At 35.7% G+C, this 16,982-nt stretch overlaps 1 protein-coding gene across 1 annotated transcript; it reads left to right on the forward strand.

Annotated features, from left to right (window-relative positions):
- Positions 1-12,681: 12,681 nt before the first annotated feature.
- Positions 12,682-13,837, forward strand: K441DRAFT_50932 (uncharacterized protein). The gene has a single exon (XM_067642081.1). The coding sequence runs from the start codon at positions 12,916-12,918 to the stop codon at positions 13,657-13,659; it is 744 nt and encodes a 247-aa protein (XP_067506101.1). The 5' UTR covers positions 12,682-12,915; the 3' UTR covers positions 13,660-13,837.
- Positions 13,838-16,982: the final 3,145 nt, after the last annotated feature.

The raw sequence follows: 16,982 nt of genomic DNA on the forward strand, positions 1-16,982 counted from the left end.
GAGGTCCTTATGGAGGTTCATTTTATAACAATTGGTAGAAGAAATACTACGTTTATAAGAAGCCAAATTGCTAGTTAACTAGACACCCCCTTAATAGACAAAAGGAGGCATATAATAAGTTTCGCTAAAGCGCACGAAACGTTAGAAACTAAAAAGTTACTACAGCCTACTTTTAAAGCTTCCTAGTTTAATATAAAGGCGAAGAAGATCTTAAGGGTAAGATTAATAAGGCTAAACAGCTCCTTATAGATATAGAAATTAAGGACTACTCTTCTAACTAATACTTTACCAAGTATAGTAAGGTAAATGGCATATAAACCGTTGCTATCCTTAATAACTAATCTACGCTCCATTCTGTTATAAGGTTAGATATCTTTAACAAGCTAAAGGAAAGTTCTATATTCTCCTTTAACAACAGATACTTAGCGAACGTCTTTTATAGTATTATACCAGATACTAGAGCCACAGGAGTATCTATAGCAGGAGAACCTTAAGTCCGAGCTCTTTAGCAGCTTAATAGTTCTATTTAGATTAACTAATTAACAGCAGGCCAATATATAATTCGCTTTAGTAAGGGTACTGCGATCTCTTTTAGCACAATTAAGGTCTAAACCCCGTTAGGATATATTACTTTCCACGTTATTCCCGCGAATACCCCGTTCCTATTCTGCATCCAAGATATAGATAAATTAGGCGTTAAGCTTAACAACCTTAAGAATATGCTTATTTAGGGAGATAATTAGGTGCCCGTTATACGCAAATAGGGTTACCCTTAGTTACTCCTTTAATAGCTAGAAAGGAGCGTTACTTAGAGTTACTTAACTAAGTTAGAGCTACGTTAACTATATTATCGTTTTAGCCACCTATCCGTTTACCAACTACTTAGGGTTCTTTAATAAGTAGGTTATAAAGTTAAGGTTAAGGCGATTAAATATCTTATAAAGTACTACCATTACTGCCAAATAAACTAGAAGTCCCCTAGCCGATTTAAGTTTACCCTTAAAGATAACTACGACTTTAACTTTTATATTATTATAGATGTTATATATCTTAGCGGCAAGCTAGTACTCTAAGTTATTGACTTCTTAACCTCCTTTTAAGCCGCACGCTTTTTAAAAGATATATTAGCTAGGAACGCATAGGATACTCTTTAATTATGCTAGATTAATATCTACCTAGGACCCCCTAATTAAATTATTTACAATATAGGAAAGAACTTCTTATCTATAGAGTTTTAATAACAGGTAAAGGCAATAATAATTAAGGTTAAGGAAGTCCCCATTAAGGCATATAATAGTATTAGAAAGGTAGAACGATACTATACGCCATTACGCCGCGTATATAAGATTATTTCTTTAGAACTAGAGGGTACTAGCGAAGAGCTTATCCTTTAGATAGCTATTAAGGCTATTAACGATACCGCTGGCCTAGATAGGCTTGTACCTACGTTGCTAGTCTTTAGCGCCTACCCTTAAATAACTAACAATTCTTTACTATCTCCCTCTATTATATAATAAGCTAAGGCAATTTATAAGGTAATAAAGGAGGTGTAATGTCTCTACACCACGCGCCAGGTTAACGACGTACTAGGAATAAGAAATGGCCTAAATACCTTAACTACGCTCGATCTGCCACTCTAATCTAAGGTACGCATATAGCGTAAAAAGGGAGGATAGTTAGGCCTATATAAACTTATTATAATTAATAGTTAGACTTATACTCTTTAGATGCCCTATAGACCTACTTAATTCCATTTAACTGTTATTAAGCCTTACTATAAAGATAATAGTTCTAAGCCTTTATAGGATACCCTAGAAGATACCCTAGGAGATGCCCTAAAGGAGAACCACGATTAACGTGCCTTAGAAGGCGACTACAACCCTAATATAACTATAGTAGATACGCCGCAACTATAACGCGGTAGAGGTCGCCTAAAAGAATCACAAAACCGCTAATACCTTATCAATTTCAAAAAGCAACTCGTTGCCGCCATTAAAAATAGAGTTAAGCTGTTAATAGCCTTTATAACAGCTAAAGAGAAGGCTAACTTTAAGCTCGCAAAATAGCTCTAAAAGAAAGGCCGTATTATAACTCTAGGAACTCCTTTTCAAGCATCTAATAAGCAGAAGATTAACGGTCTTATTATAAGAGGAGTCTTTAAGTTTAAGAAGTATAACCCTACTAAGTTTAATAGGGTTTATATATTTAGGTTAAGAATAGTTAATAAGATTAAAGGCAAAGCTACTAATACCCCATTTAAGAAGTTAAGGCTAGTTATTTAAGGTTATAACAACAACAGTAAGAAAGTAATTCTTACGCAATCCCCTATAATTCAACAAGCTAATTAGCAAGTTATTATTGCGCTAGCTCCCTCCTTAATAAAGAATAGAATAGCGGTTTATTTATAAAATATCACCTAGGCCTATACCTAATTAGAGATACGCCTTTAGCACTTAATACTAGTATACCTTCTAGAGTAAATTCGCCACCAATATCCCGAAGATACAATTATGGTTATACTTAAGCCACTATATAGAATCGCAGAGGCAGGAACTTATTAGTGGGCTACTTACAGCAAGCACTATAAAGAAAAGCTTTTAATAACTACTTTTATATTTAATCCCTACTTCCTTATTACAGCCACAGGAACTTTATTTAGAATTATCAGCATATAAATAAACGATATAATCATCTTAGGAGACGACTAATTCTTAGCTCTTAAAGAAGATAAGCTAGTAAAGGTAAATCTTATAGTAAAGCTAAAGGAAAGACTTAATTTAATAACACTATTACTCTTTAATAGATGCATCATTTCCCTAAATAAGGATTCTATTGCCCTACGCCAGAAAGGTTAAGGCAAGAAGATTAACGTTATTAACGTTAATTCTCCAAAGTAAGGATATGTGGAGTAACGCGCTTGCGGAGCTTATATAGCTTTTATCTATTAACCTAAAGCTTCCTTTAATCTCTCTATTGCCGCTTAATACTAATAACTAACTAAGGAGGACATCCTTGCCCTAAATAAGCGTCTTTTTTAGTAAAGGAGCTATTTTAATTAAGGACTGCTCTATATACCTATTAACTTTCCTACTACTAAGCTTTTCGTATTTGTTAATAGATCGTTTATAAATAATAAAGATTTTAGCTCCTAGCTAGGATATAAGATTATTATCGCGAATAAATCTACTAGAGAGAGTAACTTTACAATCTATAGTAATCTTATCTATTAGAGCTTAACTAAGAGTAAATGCGTTACTTAAAGCGTTCTAGCGTTAGAAATATATAGAATAGTTAGCGGAGTTAATATAGCAATTGCAATTAGAACTACCTTAAAGATAATTATAGATTAACTTAAACTCCCTATTATCCCTATAATTGTATACACTAACTTATATTCCCTTTATAAGTATTTAGTTAAGCTTAGTACTATAAAGGAGAAGCGCCTTATAATTAATATTATGGCACTATAGCAATCTTATAAGCGTTAAGAACTCTTTAAGGTTTGGTGGATTAATAGCTAAGATAACCCGGTAGATGTAATAATAAAGGCAAACCTAAATAAGGCACTAGAGACGTTTATTAATATAAATACTCTACGTGTATAAGTTAAAGGTTAGGTTAAGAGGGAGTAGAAGATGCGGTAAGGGCCGCTAAGGCGCTAGTAGTAAGCGAGCTAATAGCAATTTTCCATCCTAGGGATAGAAAATTGTAATTGGTTAGTAGAAGTCCGGGTTAATAGAATAAGGCGTATTACCTACCAAATTCTACTATAGTTTGCCCACGGTTATATTATTATATACTATCTGTTTGCATATAGATAGTAACTATAAAAAGAAGAGTTGCCAGTGTTAGGAATAAGGTAATTTGCCCTTACGTGCGGCATATTGCCGTTACGTAAGGCAACTTGCCGTCACGTGCCGTTGTGGCACTAGCGTAGTAAGGAACCTTAAATTCCTTACCCTCCCCTATCTAGAACAACAACCTTTTCCATCACTGTATCTACTCGAGTAGTATTGGTGATTTGCCCTATGTTTCCAACAGTAATATAAGCGGTTTCCGCAAGCTTCGCATTTACTTAGAGAAATCTTTTTAGAGCGTCTAATGCTATCTTGCATTAGCTTAAGCGTCTTTTAGATAAACTCGTTATTTAGGTATTTATTAACTATAATCTATTTAATTAATTAATTAGTTATTTTAAGGACATATACTATAAGATCTTTAGTAGAAGGGTTAAATAGTTTAGGGCGAAGTAGGGTTTAATTTTAGTAAGAGCGCGCTTTTTTTAGGGCTAGCGCGTCTTACAAGTATTAGGTTAGAGTATTAGGCTTTTAACCTTAGACGCCTAGGCGGTATATAATTAAGAATTGGAAACGAGATAGATATTCTAACTAGCGGGCCTAACAATAACTTAGCTGTTTTATAGTTGTGAAGTATTATAGGTTCTTATAGTCGCTAAGGATCTTAATTAAAAATCCAGCGCCTTCTAATTTAGGTCGCTATTGTTTAAAATATCTAATAATAGCTAATAATTTCTTATCGTAGATCTTATAGTTGCATTTGGCTGGGCTTAGTTATTTTAAGAAGTATACTATAGGGTATAATACTCCATCCTTGTTATATTGAGACAGGATGCCTCTAGTAACGTAGTTAGATAAGTCGGCTTTTATAACACTTATTTGGTTTAGGTTAAAGTATTAGAGTATAGGCGTAGTAGTAAATATAACCTTTAGATAGGCAAAGGCCTTTTTATATTCCTTATTAAAGATAAAGACTTTATCCTTTTAGGTTAGAGCTATAAGGGGTGAAGCTAGGGCGGAGGAGTTATTAATAAACCGTTAGTAGAAATTAGTAAATCCTATAAAGGCTCTTACGTCCTTAACGTTTTTAGGTTCTTACCAGTTTATAATTACTTTAATTTTCTTTAGGTCTATTTATATACCGTTTATAGAAATAAGGAGTCTAAGGTATAGAACTTTTGTTTTATAGAACTCGTATTTATCTATATCTAATTATAGACCAGCTCCGTATAGGGCTTATAGAATAAGGTTAACGTGTTTCCAATATTCAGTTAGGTTATTACTGTATATTAGGATATCGTTAATATAAGCAGTATAGAAGATGTCTAGATAGGGGCGTAGGGTATTATTTATATAATGTTGAAACGAGCTTAGAGCGTTTGCGAGGCTAAAGGGTATTATTAAGTACTTAAATAGTCTATATCGGGTACAAAATGCGGTAAGCCATTCGTCCCCTTTTATAATGCGGAGACGGTTAAATATAGAGATAATATCGAGCTTCGTGTAGTAACAAGCCTTACTTAGTTGGTTTAGCGTCTCTTATATTAACAGGATCGGATATTGGTTCTTAACGGTAACGGCGTTAAGAGCTCGGTAGTCTATATAGAAGTATAGGCCGCCACTAGGTTTCTTAACGAAGATTATTAGTGCGGCTATAGGCGACGAGCTTGCTCTAATAAATCCTTTGCTTAGGTTCTCGTCTAAATACTTTTATAGCACTTAGAGTTTATTTTAGGATATCCTATATAAGGGTCTAAATCCGGGCTACTTTCCTTCTTTAAGTATAATCTTATAGTCGTATAATTGGTATTCTGGTAGCTTATTAGCTTCCCTTTATAAGAATGCATTTAGGCGATAATGATACTCTATTAGTACCTTTGTGGCAGGGTTAGTATGCTTCTTTAGTGCCAAGGCCTTTTTAATATCGGCTATTGTGACAGCAAAGATTATATACTCGGGTTTCTTAGCAAGTTACGCTAGCAGGGTAGCTCTAATTATGCGGATATCTAGGGTGCTAAGCTTGCTTGGATTGTCCATAGTTTCTTATTTAGGTTTAGGTTTAGTATTAGGTACGGAATTAGTATTAGATTTAGGTTCGGGTTCTTTAAGAATCCTTTTTATAGTGGAATACTAGTCCTTCTGGTATTTTTATATATAGAGCTTAAGCTTTTGCTTAGCTCGGGGCGGTGCAGTGCTTAGTAATAACTCATGAAATTTAGTGGGGTTTTCGGATCGTTGGTGGAATTCAGTGGAATTCCTAGGTTGGTGGAATCTGGTAGATTCCTCAGATACGGGGTAGACAGTCGTGGAAATTTTAGACTAGTGGATTGTGGTGGATTTTTTAGATTTTAGTTCTGGGTCTAAGTAGTAAGTTATAAGGCACTTCTACTTATAATAGGAGGCGGTAAATAGAAGCTTAAGGTTGTCCTAATTAATAGTTACCTTATATAGCTTTATCTAGGGTTATTTAAGGATTATTAAGTGACCTAGGGTAGTAACAAAAAGTTTAATTAATTCTTTATGGTTTAGGTATTGGAGTCTTAGGAATACTACATAGGTAATACGGCCTAAGACGGTGCGTTTACTATTAAATCCAAATACGTTAATATACTGGTTAAGGGGGGTTAGGGTAAAACCATTATTTTACACAAAGATCTTGTTAATAAATCCTATGCCGCTAGCTCCTATATTAATTAGGATTTAAGTATTAGCCTATTAACCATTCTACCGAAGATAGTAGTTAATAGTTATGCTATAGTCCTAAGAGTTAGAGTTTGTGACGTTAAATACATTTAACGAGATCCTATAGTAGAGCCGTCCCGGAGAGCGACTTAGCTCTAAGACCTTCCTTTTAGAGGCAATTAGGGTGGGGTTCTTATAGGACGTCGGCTGTAGCTTCGTCCTTATAAATGGTGCTTACTAGATGCAGGGCTGAAACTAGGTAGAGATTAGGGACGGTAACCGGAAGATCAATACGGTGAACGGCTACTAGTATTGGCCGTTTATAATTTATATTTAGGCATAGGGACGGAGTAGTAGTTAAAAAGATAAGAGCTACTTCCACATTTAAAGCAGAGGCCTAGCTTAATGCGTTGTTCTTATTTAGAGGACCCTAGTAGGGCGTACCCTAGGGTCCTAGTGTTAATATCTATAGTGTTAGGGTACTTAGGCTAAGACGATAACTTAGTAAACATTTACGGGGTTGCCGTATTATATTATAAAGCGGGCTTTAATATTAGGCGTAGTATATTATTATATCGTTTATTAATAACGTTTACGCAGGCATTAAGGGCTCCCGGTAGGTCTACGCCTATTAGGGAAGTTTTTAGTTTAGGGCTTAGTAATTTAATAAGGCTATTAATTAGTACGAAGTCGTTCTAGCCTGTTTCCTTTGCGTAATAATTAAATTCGGAGAAGTATACTAGGAAACTTTTCGTTCCTTAAGTTATGTAGTTTATCTTTCTTTAAGCAGTAGCTTAGCGGTTTAGGTTACTATATATAGCTTTAAGAAGTATAACTAGGCTTTGCACTAAGTTTAGCTAAAGCGGTTTAATAAGGTTAGCTATATCTCCTCCTAGTTAACTTAGGGCGTAACAGAGTTAGTTAGCTTTAGTTAGGTAATAGTTAGCGTTACTAGTTAACTTATTTTTAAGCTAGCTTAGAAATAATTAGAGCTCTTATTATTTACTAGTAAATACTAAGGGGTCTAGTAGTTATTCGGATCGTTTTAGTATAGTAGTTGGCTTAGGGTAAGTAGCTACTACGGGTTCAGGGCTCGCATTCCGCGTGTTCATCTCTAGAGATAGCGTTTAGTCTTAAGGTCCTAGCGTGGGCATCTTAAGGGCGCGGACTGCTTCTTAGAGGTCCTTAATTAATTGCTAGTATCGTGCTTCTTGTTCGGCTTATCGTTAATTTAAAGTGGCTTAGTTCTATTTAAGGGCGTCTATAAAAGACTTCTATATCCCTGCTAATTATTCTTAAAGTATAGATATAATGCCGGCGGCCGTTATAGGGGCTTTAGGTTCGTTTTATATGTCAATAGTAGTATAGGTAGTTAACGTAATATAGTGTTACGGAGTAAGTATAAGCGACGATAATATATAGTAAGGTAGATATTATTAAGCTATATATATAAACTGTGTAAGGAGATTAAGACGTTATATAAGGAAAGAAGGTAGGAGAATGGGAAGAAAGGGTATATATTATTAACTTAGTTGCTTAGTTAATACGTGCATAGGTAGAATAGGGTTTAGGTTATAGTCCTGGTAGAACTTGGTAGAATTTGGTAGAACTTGGCAGAATATGGCAGAATGCCGTAGATTGCCGTTAGATTGCCATTTCGCGGTTGGTCTCTAATTGCTAAGTTAGTGGAAATAGGTAGATGTGTGTAAGGTATTACGGGGGTGTCCCGTGACACCTACTATAGTACTTACTATAAGGTTCCGTTATATAAAGCTTACTATCTACCTATACTCCTAATACTCTTAGGCCCTAAACTAGTTAACCCCTAAAGCCTTAAATGCGAATTATATGCTAGAGATTTATAGATTAGTTATATTTTCTTATAAAATGGATTAGCTAGTATTTCTCTAGTAAGAATTAGACTTTATATTGCCTTGCCTATTCTATATAGGTATTATAAGCTTTCTCTAGTATTTTGTAATTCTCTATAGCTATTAGCCCGTATATAATTAGGTTTATATTATTAATAAAGCCTATCCCCTAAGTTGCCCCTTTCTTAAAGAAGTTAAGTAGGTTGCTTATAAAGAAAAGGAAGAGTATAGGTAAGAGGGGTAATCCTTATAGTATTCTTGTTACAACTGTAATAGGGGGGCTTTAGTATCCGCTAAAGACTAGTAATGTTTCTTTTTAACCTATAAACCCTTAAATAAATTATATAATCTATTCTGGAAAGCCTTTTACCCTAAGGATATATAAAAGGCGCTTATAGGGTACGTTATTATAGGCGCTACTAATATTTAGGCTGAGCATTAATACTATAAAGTCCCTTCACATCGCCTATATAGATTTAATAGTAGTAGCGAGTAGCATAAGTGCTAATAGTGTTAAGCGGTTCTTTCTTACCCCTATTTAGCTTTGTAGTAGTAGGGCGTATTTCTTAGCCGTATCTACTATATAGTTCGCTATTACCCTTTCTAAGATCTTACTAAGGGTATTCTCTAAGGTAATAGGGCGGTAGCTCCCTAGAAATAAGTAGTCTGCTTTACCTTCTTTATATAAGATAAACGTTATTATAGCTCTTCTAAGTCTTAGGTAATAGCCTATTATAAAGTATACTCTAGCTATATCTATAAGCTAAGGTACTATTAGTAATCCGTAGGTCTTTAGGGCTTTATTTAGGATCCTATCTAGTCCTAGTACTATATTATTTAAAAGGCGGCTAATAGTTCTAGCCATTTCTTCGGTTATTATATCGCTATTAACCCTTAGGTAAGTTACCGGCGCTTCGCCTATAATATCGCTAAGGTCTACTAAAACTAGTTAAGGGGAAAATCTTTCTATAAGGATCTTTACCTTCTTATTATTATTGCTTATAGCTAGTAATTTGCCTAGTCTTTATAGGGGCGGAAGGTGTAGGTCTTTTACTAGACGTCCCGCCTTTCTCTTTACCTATTTTGCTATCCTCTAAAGACCTTTATTATAGGGAGGCTCGGGTTAATAATATGCTTATTTATAAACTATTTCTAGCTATTCCTTACTTCTTTTTTTAGGGTATTCTTTAGCTGGTTTCTTATATCTTTGTATTATCTCTTATCTTTAGGATTATAGCTACTTATATATTTTCTTCTTATACGTTATTAGCTAGTAATAAGAACCGCGTATTATATAGACTATGCGTATTACGCGTAAAGGCCCAGTTTTAAGACCGGGCAGTACTCTTTTAGCCTATTTTTAATTGCTGCCTAAATTCTTTCTAGTCTTTAGTTAATTTCCTTAGGGGTAGCTAATAAGCCTTGCTTATTTAATATTGGGTAGATTTCTTCTAGGTCTTAAAGTTATTGTTTAACTATATTAAGGAAGCTATCTGTCTTAAGCTTTCTTATTACATATCTTTTACTATTTAGTTGCGCCTTAATATCTAGATCTAGCTATATCTAGATAGGGATATAGTCTAAAGCGAGTACCTATTTTTTTTAGGGTTATACCTTTTAAGTCTCTAGTATAGGCTTTCGTCTATAAATATAAGGTTAATTATACTTCTAGCAGTACCTTATTACTATATAATTACTCCTAGGAGGGTGGCTAACTTAAGGTCCTAGGTGTTTATAGCTCTTAATAGGCACTCTACCTATTATTTAGTAGCAATATAGATACCCCCCTACCGCGGGTAGTAGAGGTTTATATTTCCTAATAGGATAAACTCTATGCCTTTAGTTCCTAGTAAGCTTATTATTAATATAATATTCTCTATTTATAGGACCCCTTTAACCCTAGGGTTATATATATTAATAATCTATACCGGTTCCCTATATGTCTATATTATTATAACTGTAGCTAGAATATGTTGCATTGCAATAGGAGGCAAATTGCCGTCATGTGCGGCAAGCTGCCGTTACGTATGGCAAGTTGCCGTTATGTGAGGCAAGTTGCTATCACGTGTCGCCGCGGCACTAGCGTGGTAAGGAACCTTAGGTCCCTCACCCTTCTTCGTATTAAAAGATAAGATCCACCTATAACACTGTATAATACATATTATCGTAATATATATATTCTGCACGTTGTTAAAGCATACTAATACTGATTAGTGAGCGCGTATAGATTAGGAAACACGCAGATAGCTTGGAAGACAGTTATACTGTCCACCTTATAGCAGATTGGAAGATAGTTATACTTATCCACCTTTCGTATCAGCCTATTTTAGTTAAAGAGAAGAAGAGAAACCACCTAGAAGTACTTGTCTGGTATCCACGACGACTTCTAAACGTCTCGTTCTATCTACTCCAGAAGATTACTGCGCAGAATACCTTAACCCTTACCTTAACCGCCTCCTCAACCGCTCCCCTACCTTTACCTATAAACACCCTTACCTACCCAAACAATATATAAGACATAAGATGTTAGGAACAGAGAAAGATTGGGAGGAAGAAGTGGCTAAATAAAAAGACGGAATTAACCTAATAGAAGTTACTAAGGACGACCTAACTAACTACCTATGATGCAAGATGTACCTATACACAGAGATATATAACTAGCTCAACTTAATACTCTGGGAATCGTTCTAGGGAGATTTTAAGGACTTTACGGTCGATATTTTTACATAAATCCCTTTATACTAGCTTTAGTAATTATATAATTACCTAAATATTAGAGGAGTATAGGTTAATTTCAACCATAAACGAAGCAAATTGCTTTCTTAGTCTTTATACGATATAGTACAAGAAGAAAACCAAACTAAATAGAGCAGAGAGATGATTAAATTAGCTAAAAATAAGTACGGACCGACGCTATCTAGATTGATTAAGGTATATATAATAGAGGGTACCTTAGAGAAGTAACGATAAACTAAAGCTACCGCAACCCAACTAACCGGTATACTAAATACCTTTACCTTCACACTATCTGTTATACCTTAATCTACAATTACCTCTACTTTTACACTATCTGTTACGCCTTAACCTATAACAATAATATAGTAACTCTACGTATAACCTACGGATAAGGAGAACCGCCCTAATACTGTAACTAGCTATGGTAAGGAAATTGCGAATGTAGCTAAGATATATACAGAAGAGCAGAAATACGGTAGTATAAACGAAAGCCTTAACTACAAATTAATAATATTCTATGATATCTGTAATTAAGCGGACGTACCCTAAGAGGCTTACCTCAAAGCATTCCCTACTATGTTGAAAGGACTAGCTTTAGACCACTTCTATATAAACTAATTATCCTACCTATTATTTGCTAAAGCTTATAAGCATCTTTAGAATTTCTTTAAAGGACTAGGATTCTAATATAAGAATCTAGATAAATGGAATACCATTACACTTATAATAGTAATGGTAGAAAATATAGACAAGTCTATAAGCAAATATCTCCAATTGTTAATCTATAGACTTCGTTAACTATAATATGGCCTTAGACCCACCTTATAAACCATAGACTTCCTTTATAATAAAATCGTTACTTCTTGCTAGGGAATACTAGTATGCAGATATGTAGTCTCTAACCTACTGGATAACCTTAGAGCCCTTATTAATAAACTTTAATCGTCTATTATAGTATACGAGAAAGAGTATATAGAGAAGATATAAGCCTTCTTTATAGACTAACAATTTTATAAAAGAGATAATAACTACGACCGCAGTAACCGTAGCAACCCTCCGTATAACCGTAACCGAAAGAAACTACGTTGCTTCGTATATAATAGGGAAGGATGCCGCTTATAAAGACATACTAAGGAGGAGCAAGAAGAGTCTAAAGCTAAGTTTAGAACTGCTAACAGAGATAGGTTTGGCAAATTTAATAACTAATTTAAGAAACGACTTAACCAATATATTATGGATTATAAGGATAACAATACCGACTTAGAAGAAGAGCTTAAGGAAGCTTTTTAAGCACTAACTATTAATGTAAGTTACGAGGCAACTGACAAGAAGTTATAACTGAATATTGATTACTACTATACCTCCCTCAGCTAAGTGGAATAGCAGAAAGCGATTTCTATAGCCGCCACCCTAGCTAATAAAGCCTTTGGCTATTTGGTTACTGTCTAAATAAGGTTTCGCGATATAGTGGACGCGGCTGCATTGGGTTGATCACGTGAGCTAAGCGAGCTCAGGAGGTCTATTAAATTCCACCTATAGAAGTAGAAGAAAAATATGACGAATACAATTAAACTAAAAACCCCCCCACCGTGATTCCAACACTGATTAGTGCTGCACAGATTAGCAAGGTATAACGAAGAGAGGTACTGTCTAATTCTCTAGACCTCTTGTTAAAGGCTAAGAATTAAGGTATTGCTTGCTAAGCCCAAAGGCCAGTTTGTGAGGTTACTCGCGCTTCTGACCTGCGTCTATCACGCCTTTAGAGCAACTAGTTTGTGGGTGTATCCACGCTTCTAGTCTAACTGTCGAATCAACTGCGGAACTAAAAGATGGCTACCTCCGCAACAAATACTGCCGCGATGGCTACCTCCGCGATGGCTACCTCCGCGTTAAATACTGAAAAATGGGAGACTGAAAAATGGGAGACTGAAAAATGGAAGACCGGAATTAACGCGACCGTAACCGATATTAAGGAAGTCAAAGCATTCGTTGATTGGCGATTATCAATATATAAGGAGAATGGATGGAAGGGATTTGACCTATGGGAGAGCTTTGTTGACGATTTTGAGTCGTTTACGAGGGATATACTTAATGACCTTGGCAAGGATCGATTGAAGGAGATTAGGGATTACCTTTGTGAAAATAGGGTATACATACGGAAGGAGGCAAGGAAGTTAATTGCAGACGGTCTTTTAGGAGTTATTTACGAACCAACTCCTTTAAAATGGCCTGCCAACGACTCTATTAACGACCCTACCGACGACAACCCTACCGACGGCCCTACTAACGACCCTACCAACAACCCTATTGACGACCCTACCGACGACAACCCTACCGACGGCCCTACCGACGGCCCTACCGACGGCCCTACCGACGGCCCTACTGACGACCCTACTAACGGCCCTACCGACGGCCCTACCGACGACCCTACCGACGACCCTACCCCAGCTCTACCATCACTACCGACTACGACCCAAGCCATAGACCAGCTCGCCCTACAAGGAAGCTACGGAAGAGAGATTACTAACTTAGCTAAGCTCTATACGGATAAAGTTAAGTACTCTGGTGAATAAGACAACTTTGACTTTAAGTTTAAGATCTTTAAAAACTACTGCCTCCGAGCCGGCGTCCCTAAGCAGGCCTATATCATTGCTGTCCCAACTATGCTCCATGGGCTTGCTCTTAAGTTTCCTAGGTACCCCTAGTACTCTGCATATATAAGACCTCCTAAACAGCCACAATAACCGCAGTAGCTTTAGCAATTTCAGCAGCCAAAGCCCCCAGAAACGGCACGAATACGATTAGGCTATAGGCTACTAAATGGGTAGAGAGAATAGGAGATAAGGAGGATAAAATAGGGATAGAGACTACGGACCCATTTACTAGTATCTTTTTATTTCTTTTTCTTATTTCCTAGTTGTTGCCAGTGTCTGAATAAGGTTTCGCGATATAGTGGACGCGGCTGCATTGGGTTGATCACGTAAGCTAAGCGAGCTCAGGAGGTCTATTAAATTCCACCTATAGAAGTAGAAGAAAAATATAACGAATACAATTGAACCAAAAACCCCCCCACCGTGATTCCAACAGTTACAACTATAGATAATATAGTACCTCTTATAACCGACTAGGACCCCTTTACCTATAATATAACTATATTTACGTCCCGCTATACTATAGACAAGTTTATAGGCATAATAATTGATATAGGAGCATCCAAACGATCCATAGTAGGATATAGCCAATTCTTGGCATTTTAGAGACTTAATACTGATGTATAGCTTAATACCACCACATAAGGCATGGTTAACGTATAGTTTGGCATTAGATTAACCTTATTAATCGGATTAGCTAAAGTAACTACCCTAATTAGCATAATTGAGTTTCATATTGTTAAGGTCGATACCCTATTTTTACTTTACTTGGCAGACATAGATTACCTATAAGTATACTATAATAACCTAAAAAATATGCTAATCACTCCTTAGAGCGAAGTACCCGTTGTACGTCGCTTTGGCTACCCTTTCCTACTTTAAAATACATCCCTATATACTTATTTAACTAAGTTATTTAAATAAAACCCCTGCTACCTTACCGACGTAGAAATGAAACAACTGCATCGCCGTTTTAGCTACCCTTTAGTTGAGCGTCTTATACGAATACTTAAACGCTTAGGACACGATATTGATAGCAAGACCTTAGATTATCTTATACGCTACTGCCACCATTATTAAGAACATGGAAAGTTGCCTGGTAGATTTAGATTTACCTTATATAATGATATTAATTTTAACTATTTAATCGTAGTTGATATTATGTATATTAATGGCGCTCCCCTTCTATATATCGTCGATAAAGGAATACGATTTTAAACTGGTAGATGGCTGCAAAATATTAGCGCTAAATATACATAGGATGTATTATAAATGTGCTAGATTAACACATACTTAGGACCCCCTAATATTATCACATATAATACAGGCAAGAACTTTATAAGTAAGGAATTTAAATAATACGCCATAATATTTGGAATAGCTATAAGAAGCGTACCTGTCGAAGCCCATAATTTAGTTAGAATGGTAGAACGCTACTATAGCCCCCTCTATCGCATATACCACATTATTACTATAGAACTACCAGACATTAGTAAGGACATAGCCCTATAAATGGCTTTTAAAGCAATTAATGATTCCGCAGGCCCTAACGGTCTTATATCCACCTTACTAGTATTCGGAGCTTACCTACGTATAGTGGAATCCGACGCACCTAATCCTACGGTTACACAACGAGTAATAGCTCTTAAAAAGGCTATGGAAGAAGTTAAGAAGCTTAGAGCTAAGCGCTAAGTAGCAGATGCCCTTAATATGCGCAACGGACCTAAGACAACCGCGATTTATGAACTACCACTTAACTCACCCGTATTGGTATGGAGAGAAGGACCTACAGGCTAACCTAGTTACTAGTCTGGTCCGCACAACCTACTTAGTATTAAAAATAAGACCTATACTATATAACTTCCCTATAAACCCACCAACTTCCACAGCATAGTTGTAAAACTATATTTGGTAGACCCTAAGATTACAGAGGATATATAGCTAGAAGATAATAAAAGCAAACTACCCTAAACTAAGCCTAAACCCCTACCTCAAACTAAACCTAAACCCCTACCTTAAACTAAACATAAACCCCTACCTTAAACTGAGCCTGGACCTCAACCCGTTAAGCGTAGAAGAGGTAGACTACGTAAGTACCCTATTAAAGTGAATACCGCGAATATCTTAATATATTTATAAGATAAGGACAATAATCAACTCACAAATTCTAATTAGTTTATAGTATCACGCTAGAAGGAAATTAAGGGATTACTTAAGAAAGGAGTTTTTAAACTGGTTAACCCTAAAGATATACCGCAAAGTAATAGAGTATTTAACTCTAGATTTGTTAACGAGATTAAGAACCCTGGCACTAATAAAGCCTTTAAGAAGTTAAGACTAGTTGTATAGGTATATAACGACCTAGAGAAAGACCTTATACTAACCCAATCACCTATAATTTAACGAGTTAGCTAACGCCTTATCCTCTACATTACAGCCATAACTTAGGATAATGGTAAACATCTCTACTTATAAGATATTTCACAGGCCTATATACAATTAGCTATAAAACTAAATCGAGACTTTTACATTAGAGTACCTCTCGAACTTAGTATAGTATTTAGAGTCTTATAAGGTATAATCCTAAAGGTTGTTAGACCTTTATACGGCATTCCTAAGGCAGGCAATTATTGGTTTAAGACTTACTATAACCACTATATTAAAGAACTAAACATAAGCCAATCCACTTATAACCCCTGCCTACTTCACCTTAATAACCCTATAAACTTTGGAATAGTTGGTCTATAGACTAATAATACCCTCCTATTGGCCAACCTAGTCTTTACAGCTTTGGAATAGGAGAAGATTAAAAAAGCTAAGTTCCTAACTAAGGAACGCGAGTAACTCACGCTGAAGTACCCAATTAAGTTTAATGGAGGCATTATCCGATAATAGGATTATGTGATTACGCTTACATAGGAGCGCCAATGCTAGAACTTAACCCTTATTAATATTAAGGAAGCTATTACAATAACTAGCTCTAGAGGTACTATCCGTATAGCACTTATACCTAAGGACTAATATATCGCCTAACGAGCAAGAGGAGCCTATATTGCGTCCGTATACCAACCTAAAGCCTCTTTTAATTTATCCTATGCTGCCTAGGTAATTAACCCTAATAAGAAAGACGCAAAACTGCTTAATAAGAGGATTTAGTGGCAAATTGAGAACCTAATAAGAGGTTTAAGCTTTATTAAACTCGATATAGAGATATTATAACTACTTGTATTTACTAATTCCTTATT

The sequence above is a fragment of the Cenococcum geophilum genome (genome assembly GCF_001692895.1).
Source record: "Cenococcum geophilum 1.58 unplaced genomic scaffold K441scaffold_13, whole genome shotgun sequence".
In the NCBI taxonomy this organism is placed as follows: domain Eukaryota; kingdom Fungi; phylum Ascomycota; class Dothideomycetes; order Gloniales; family Gloniaceae; genus Cenococcum; species Cenococcum geophilum.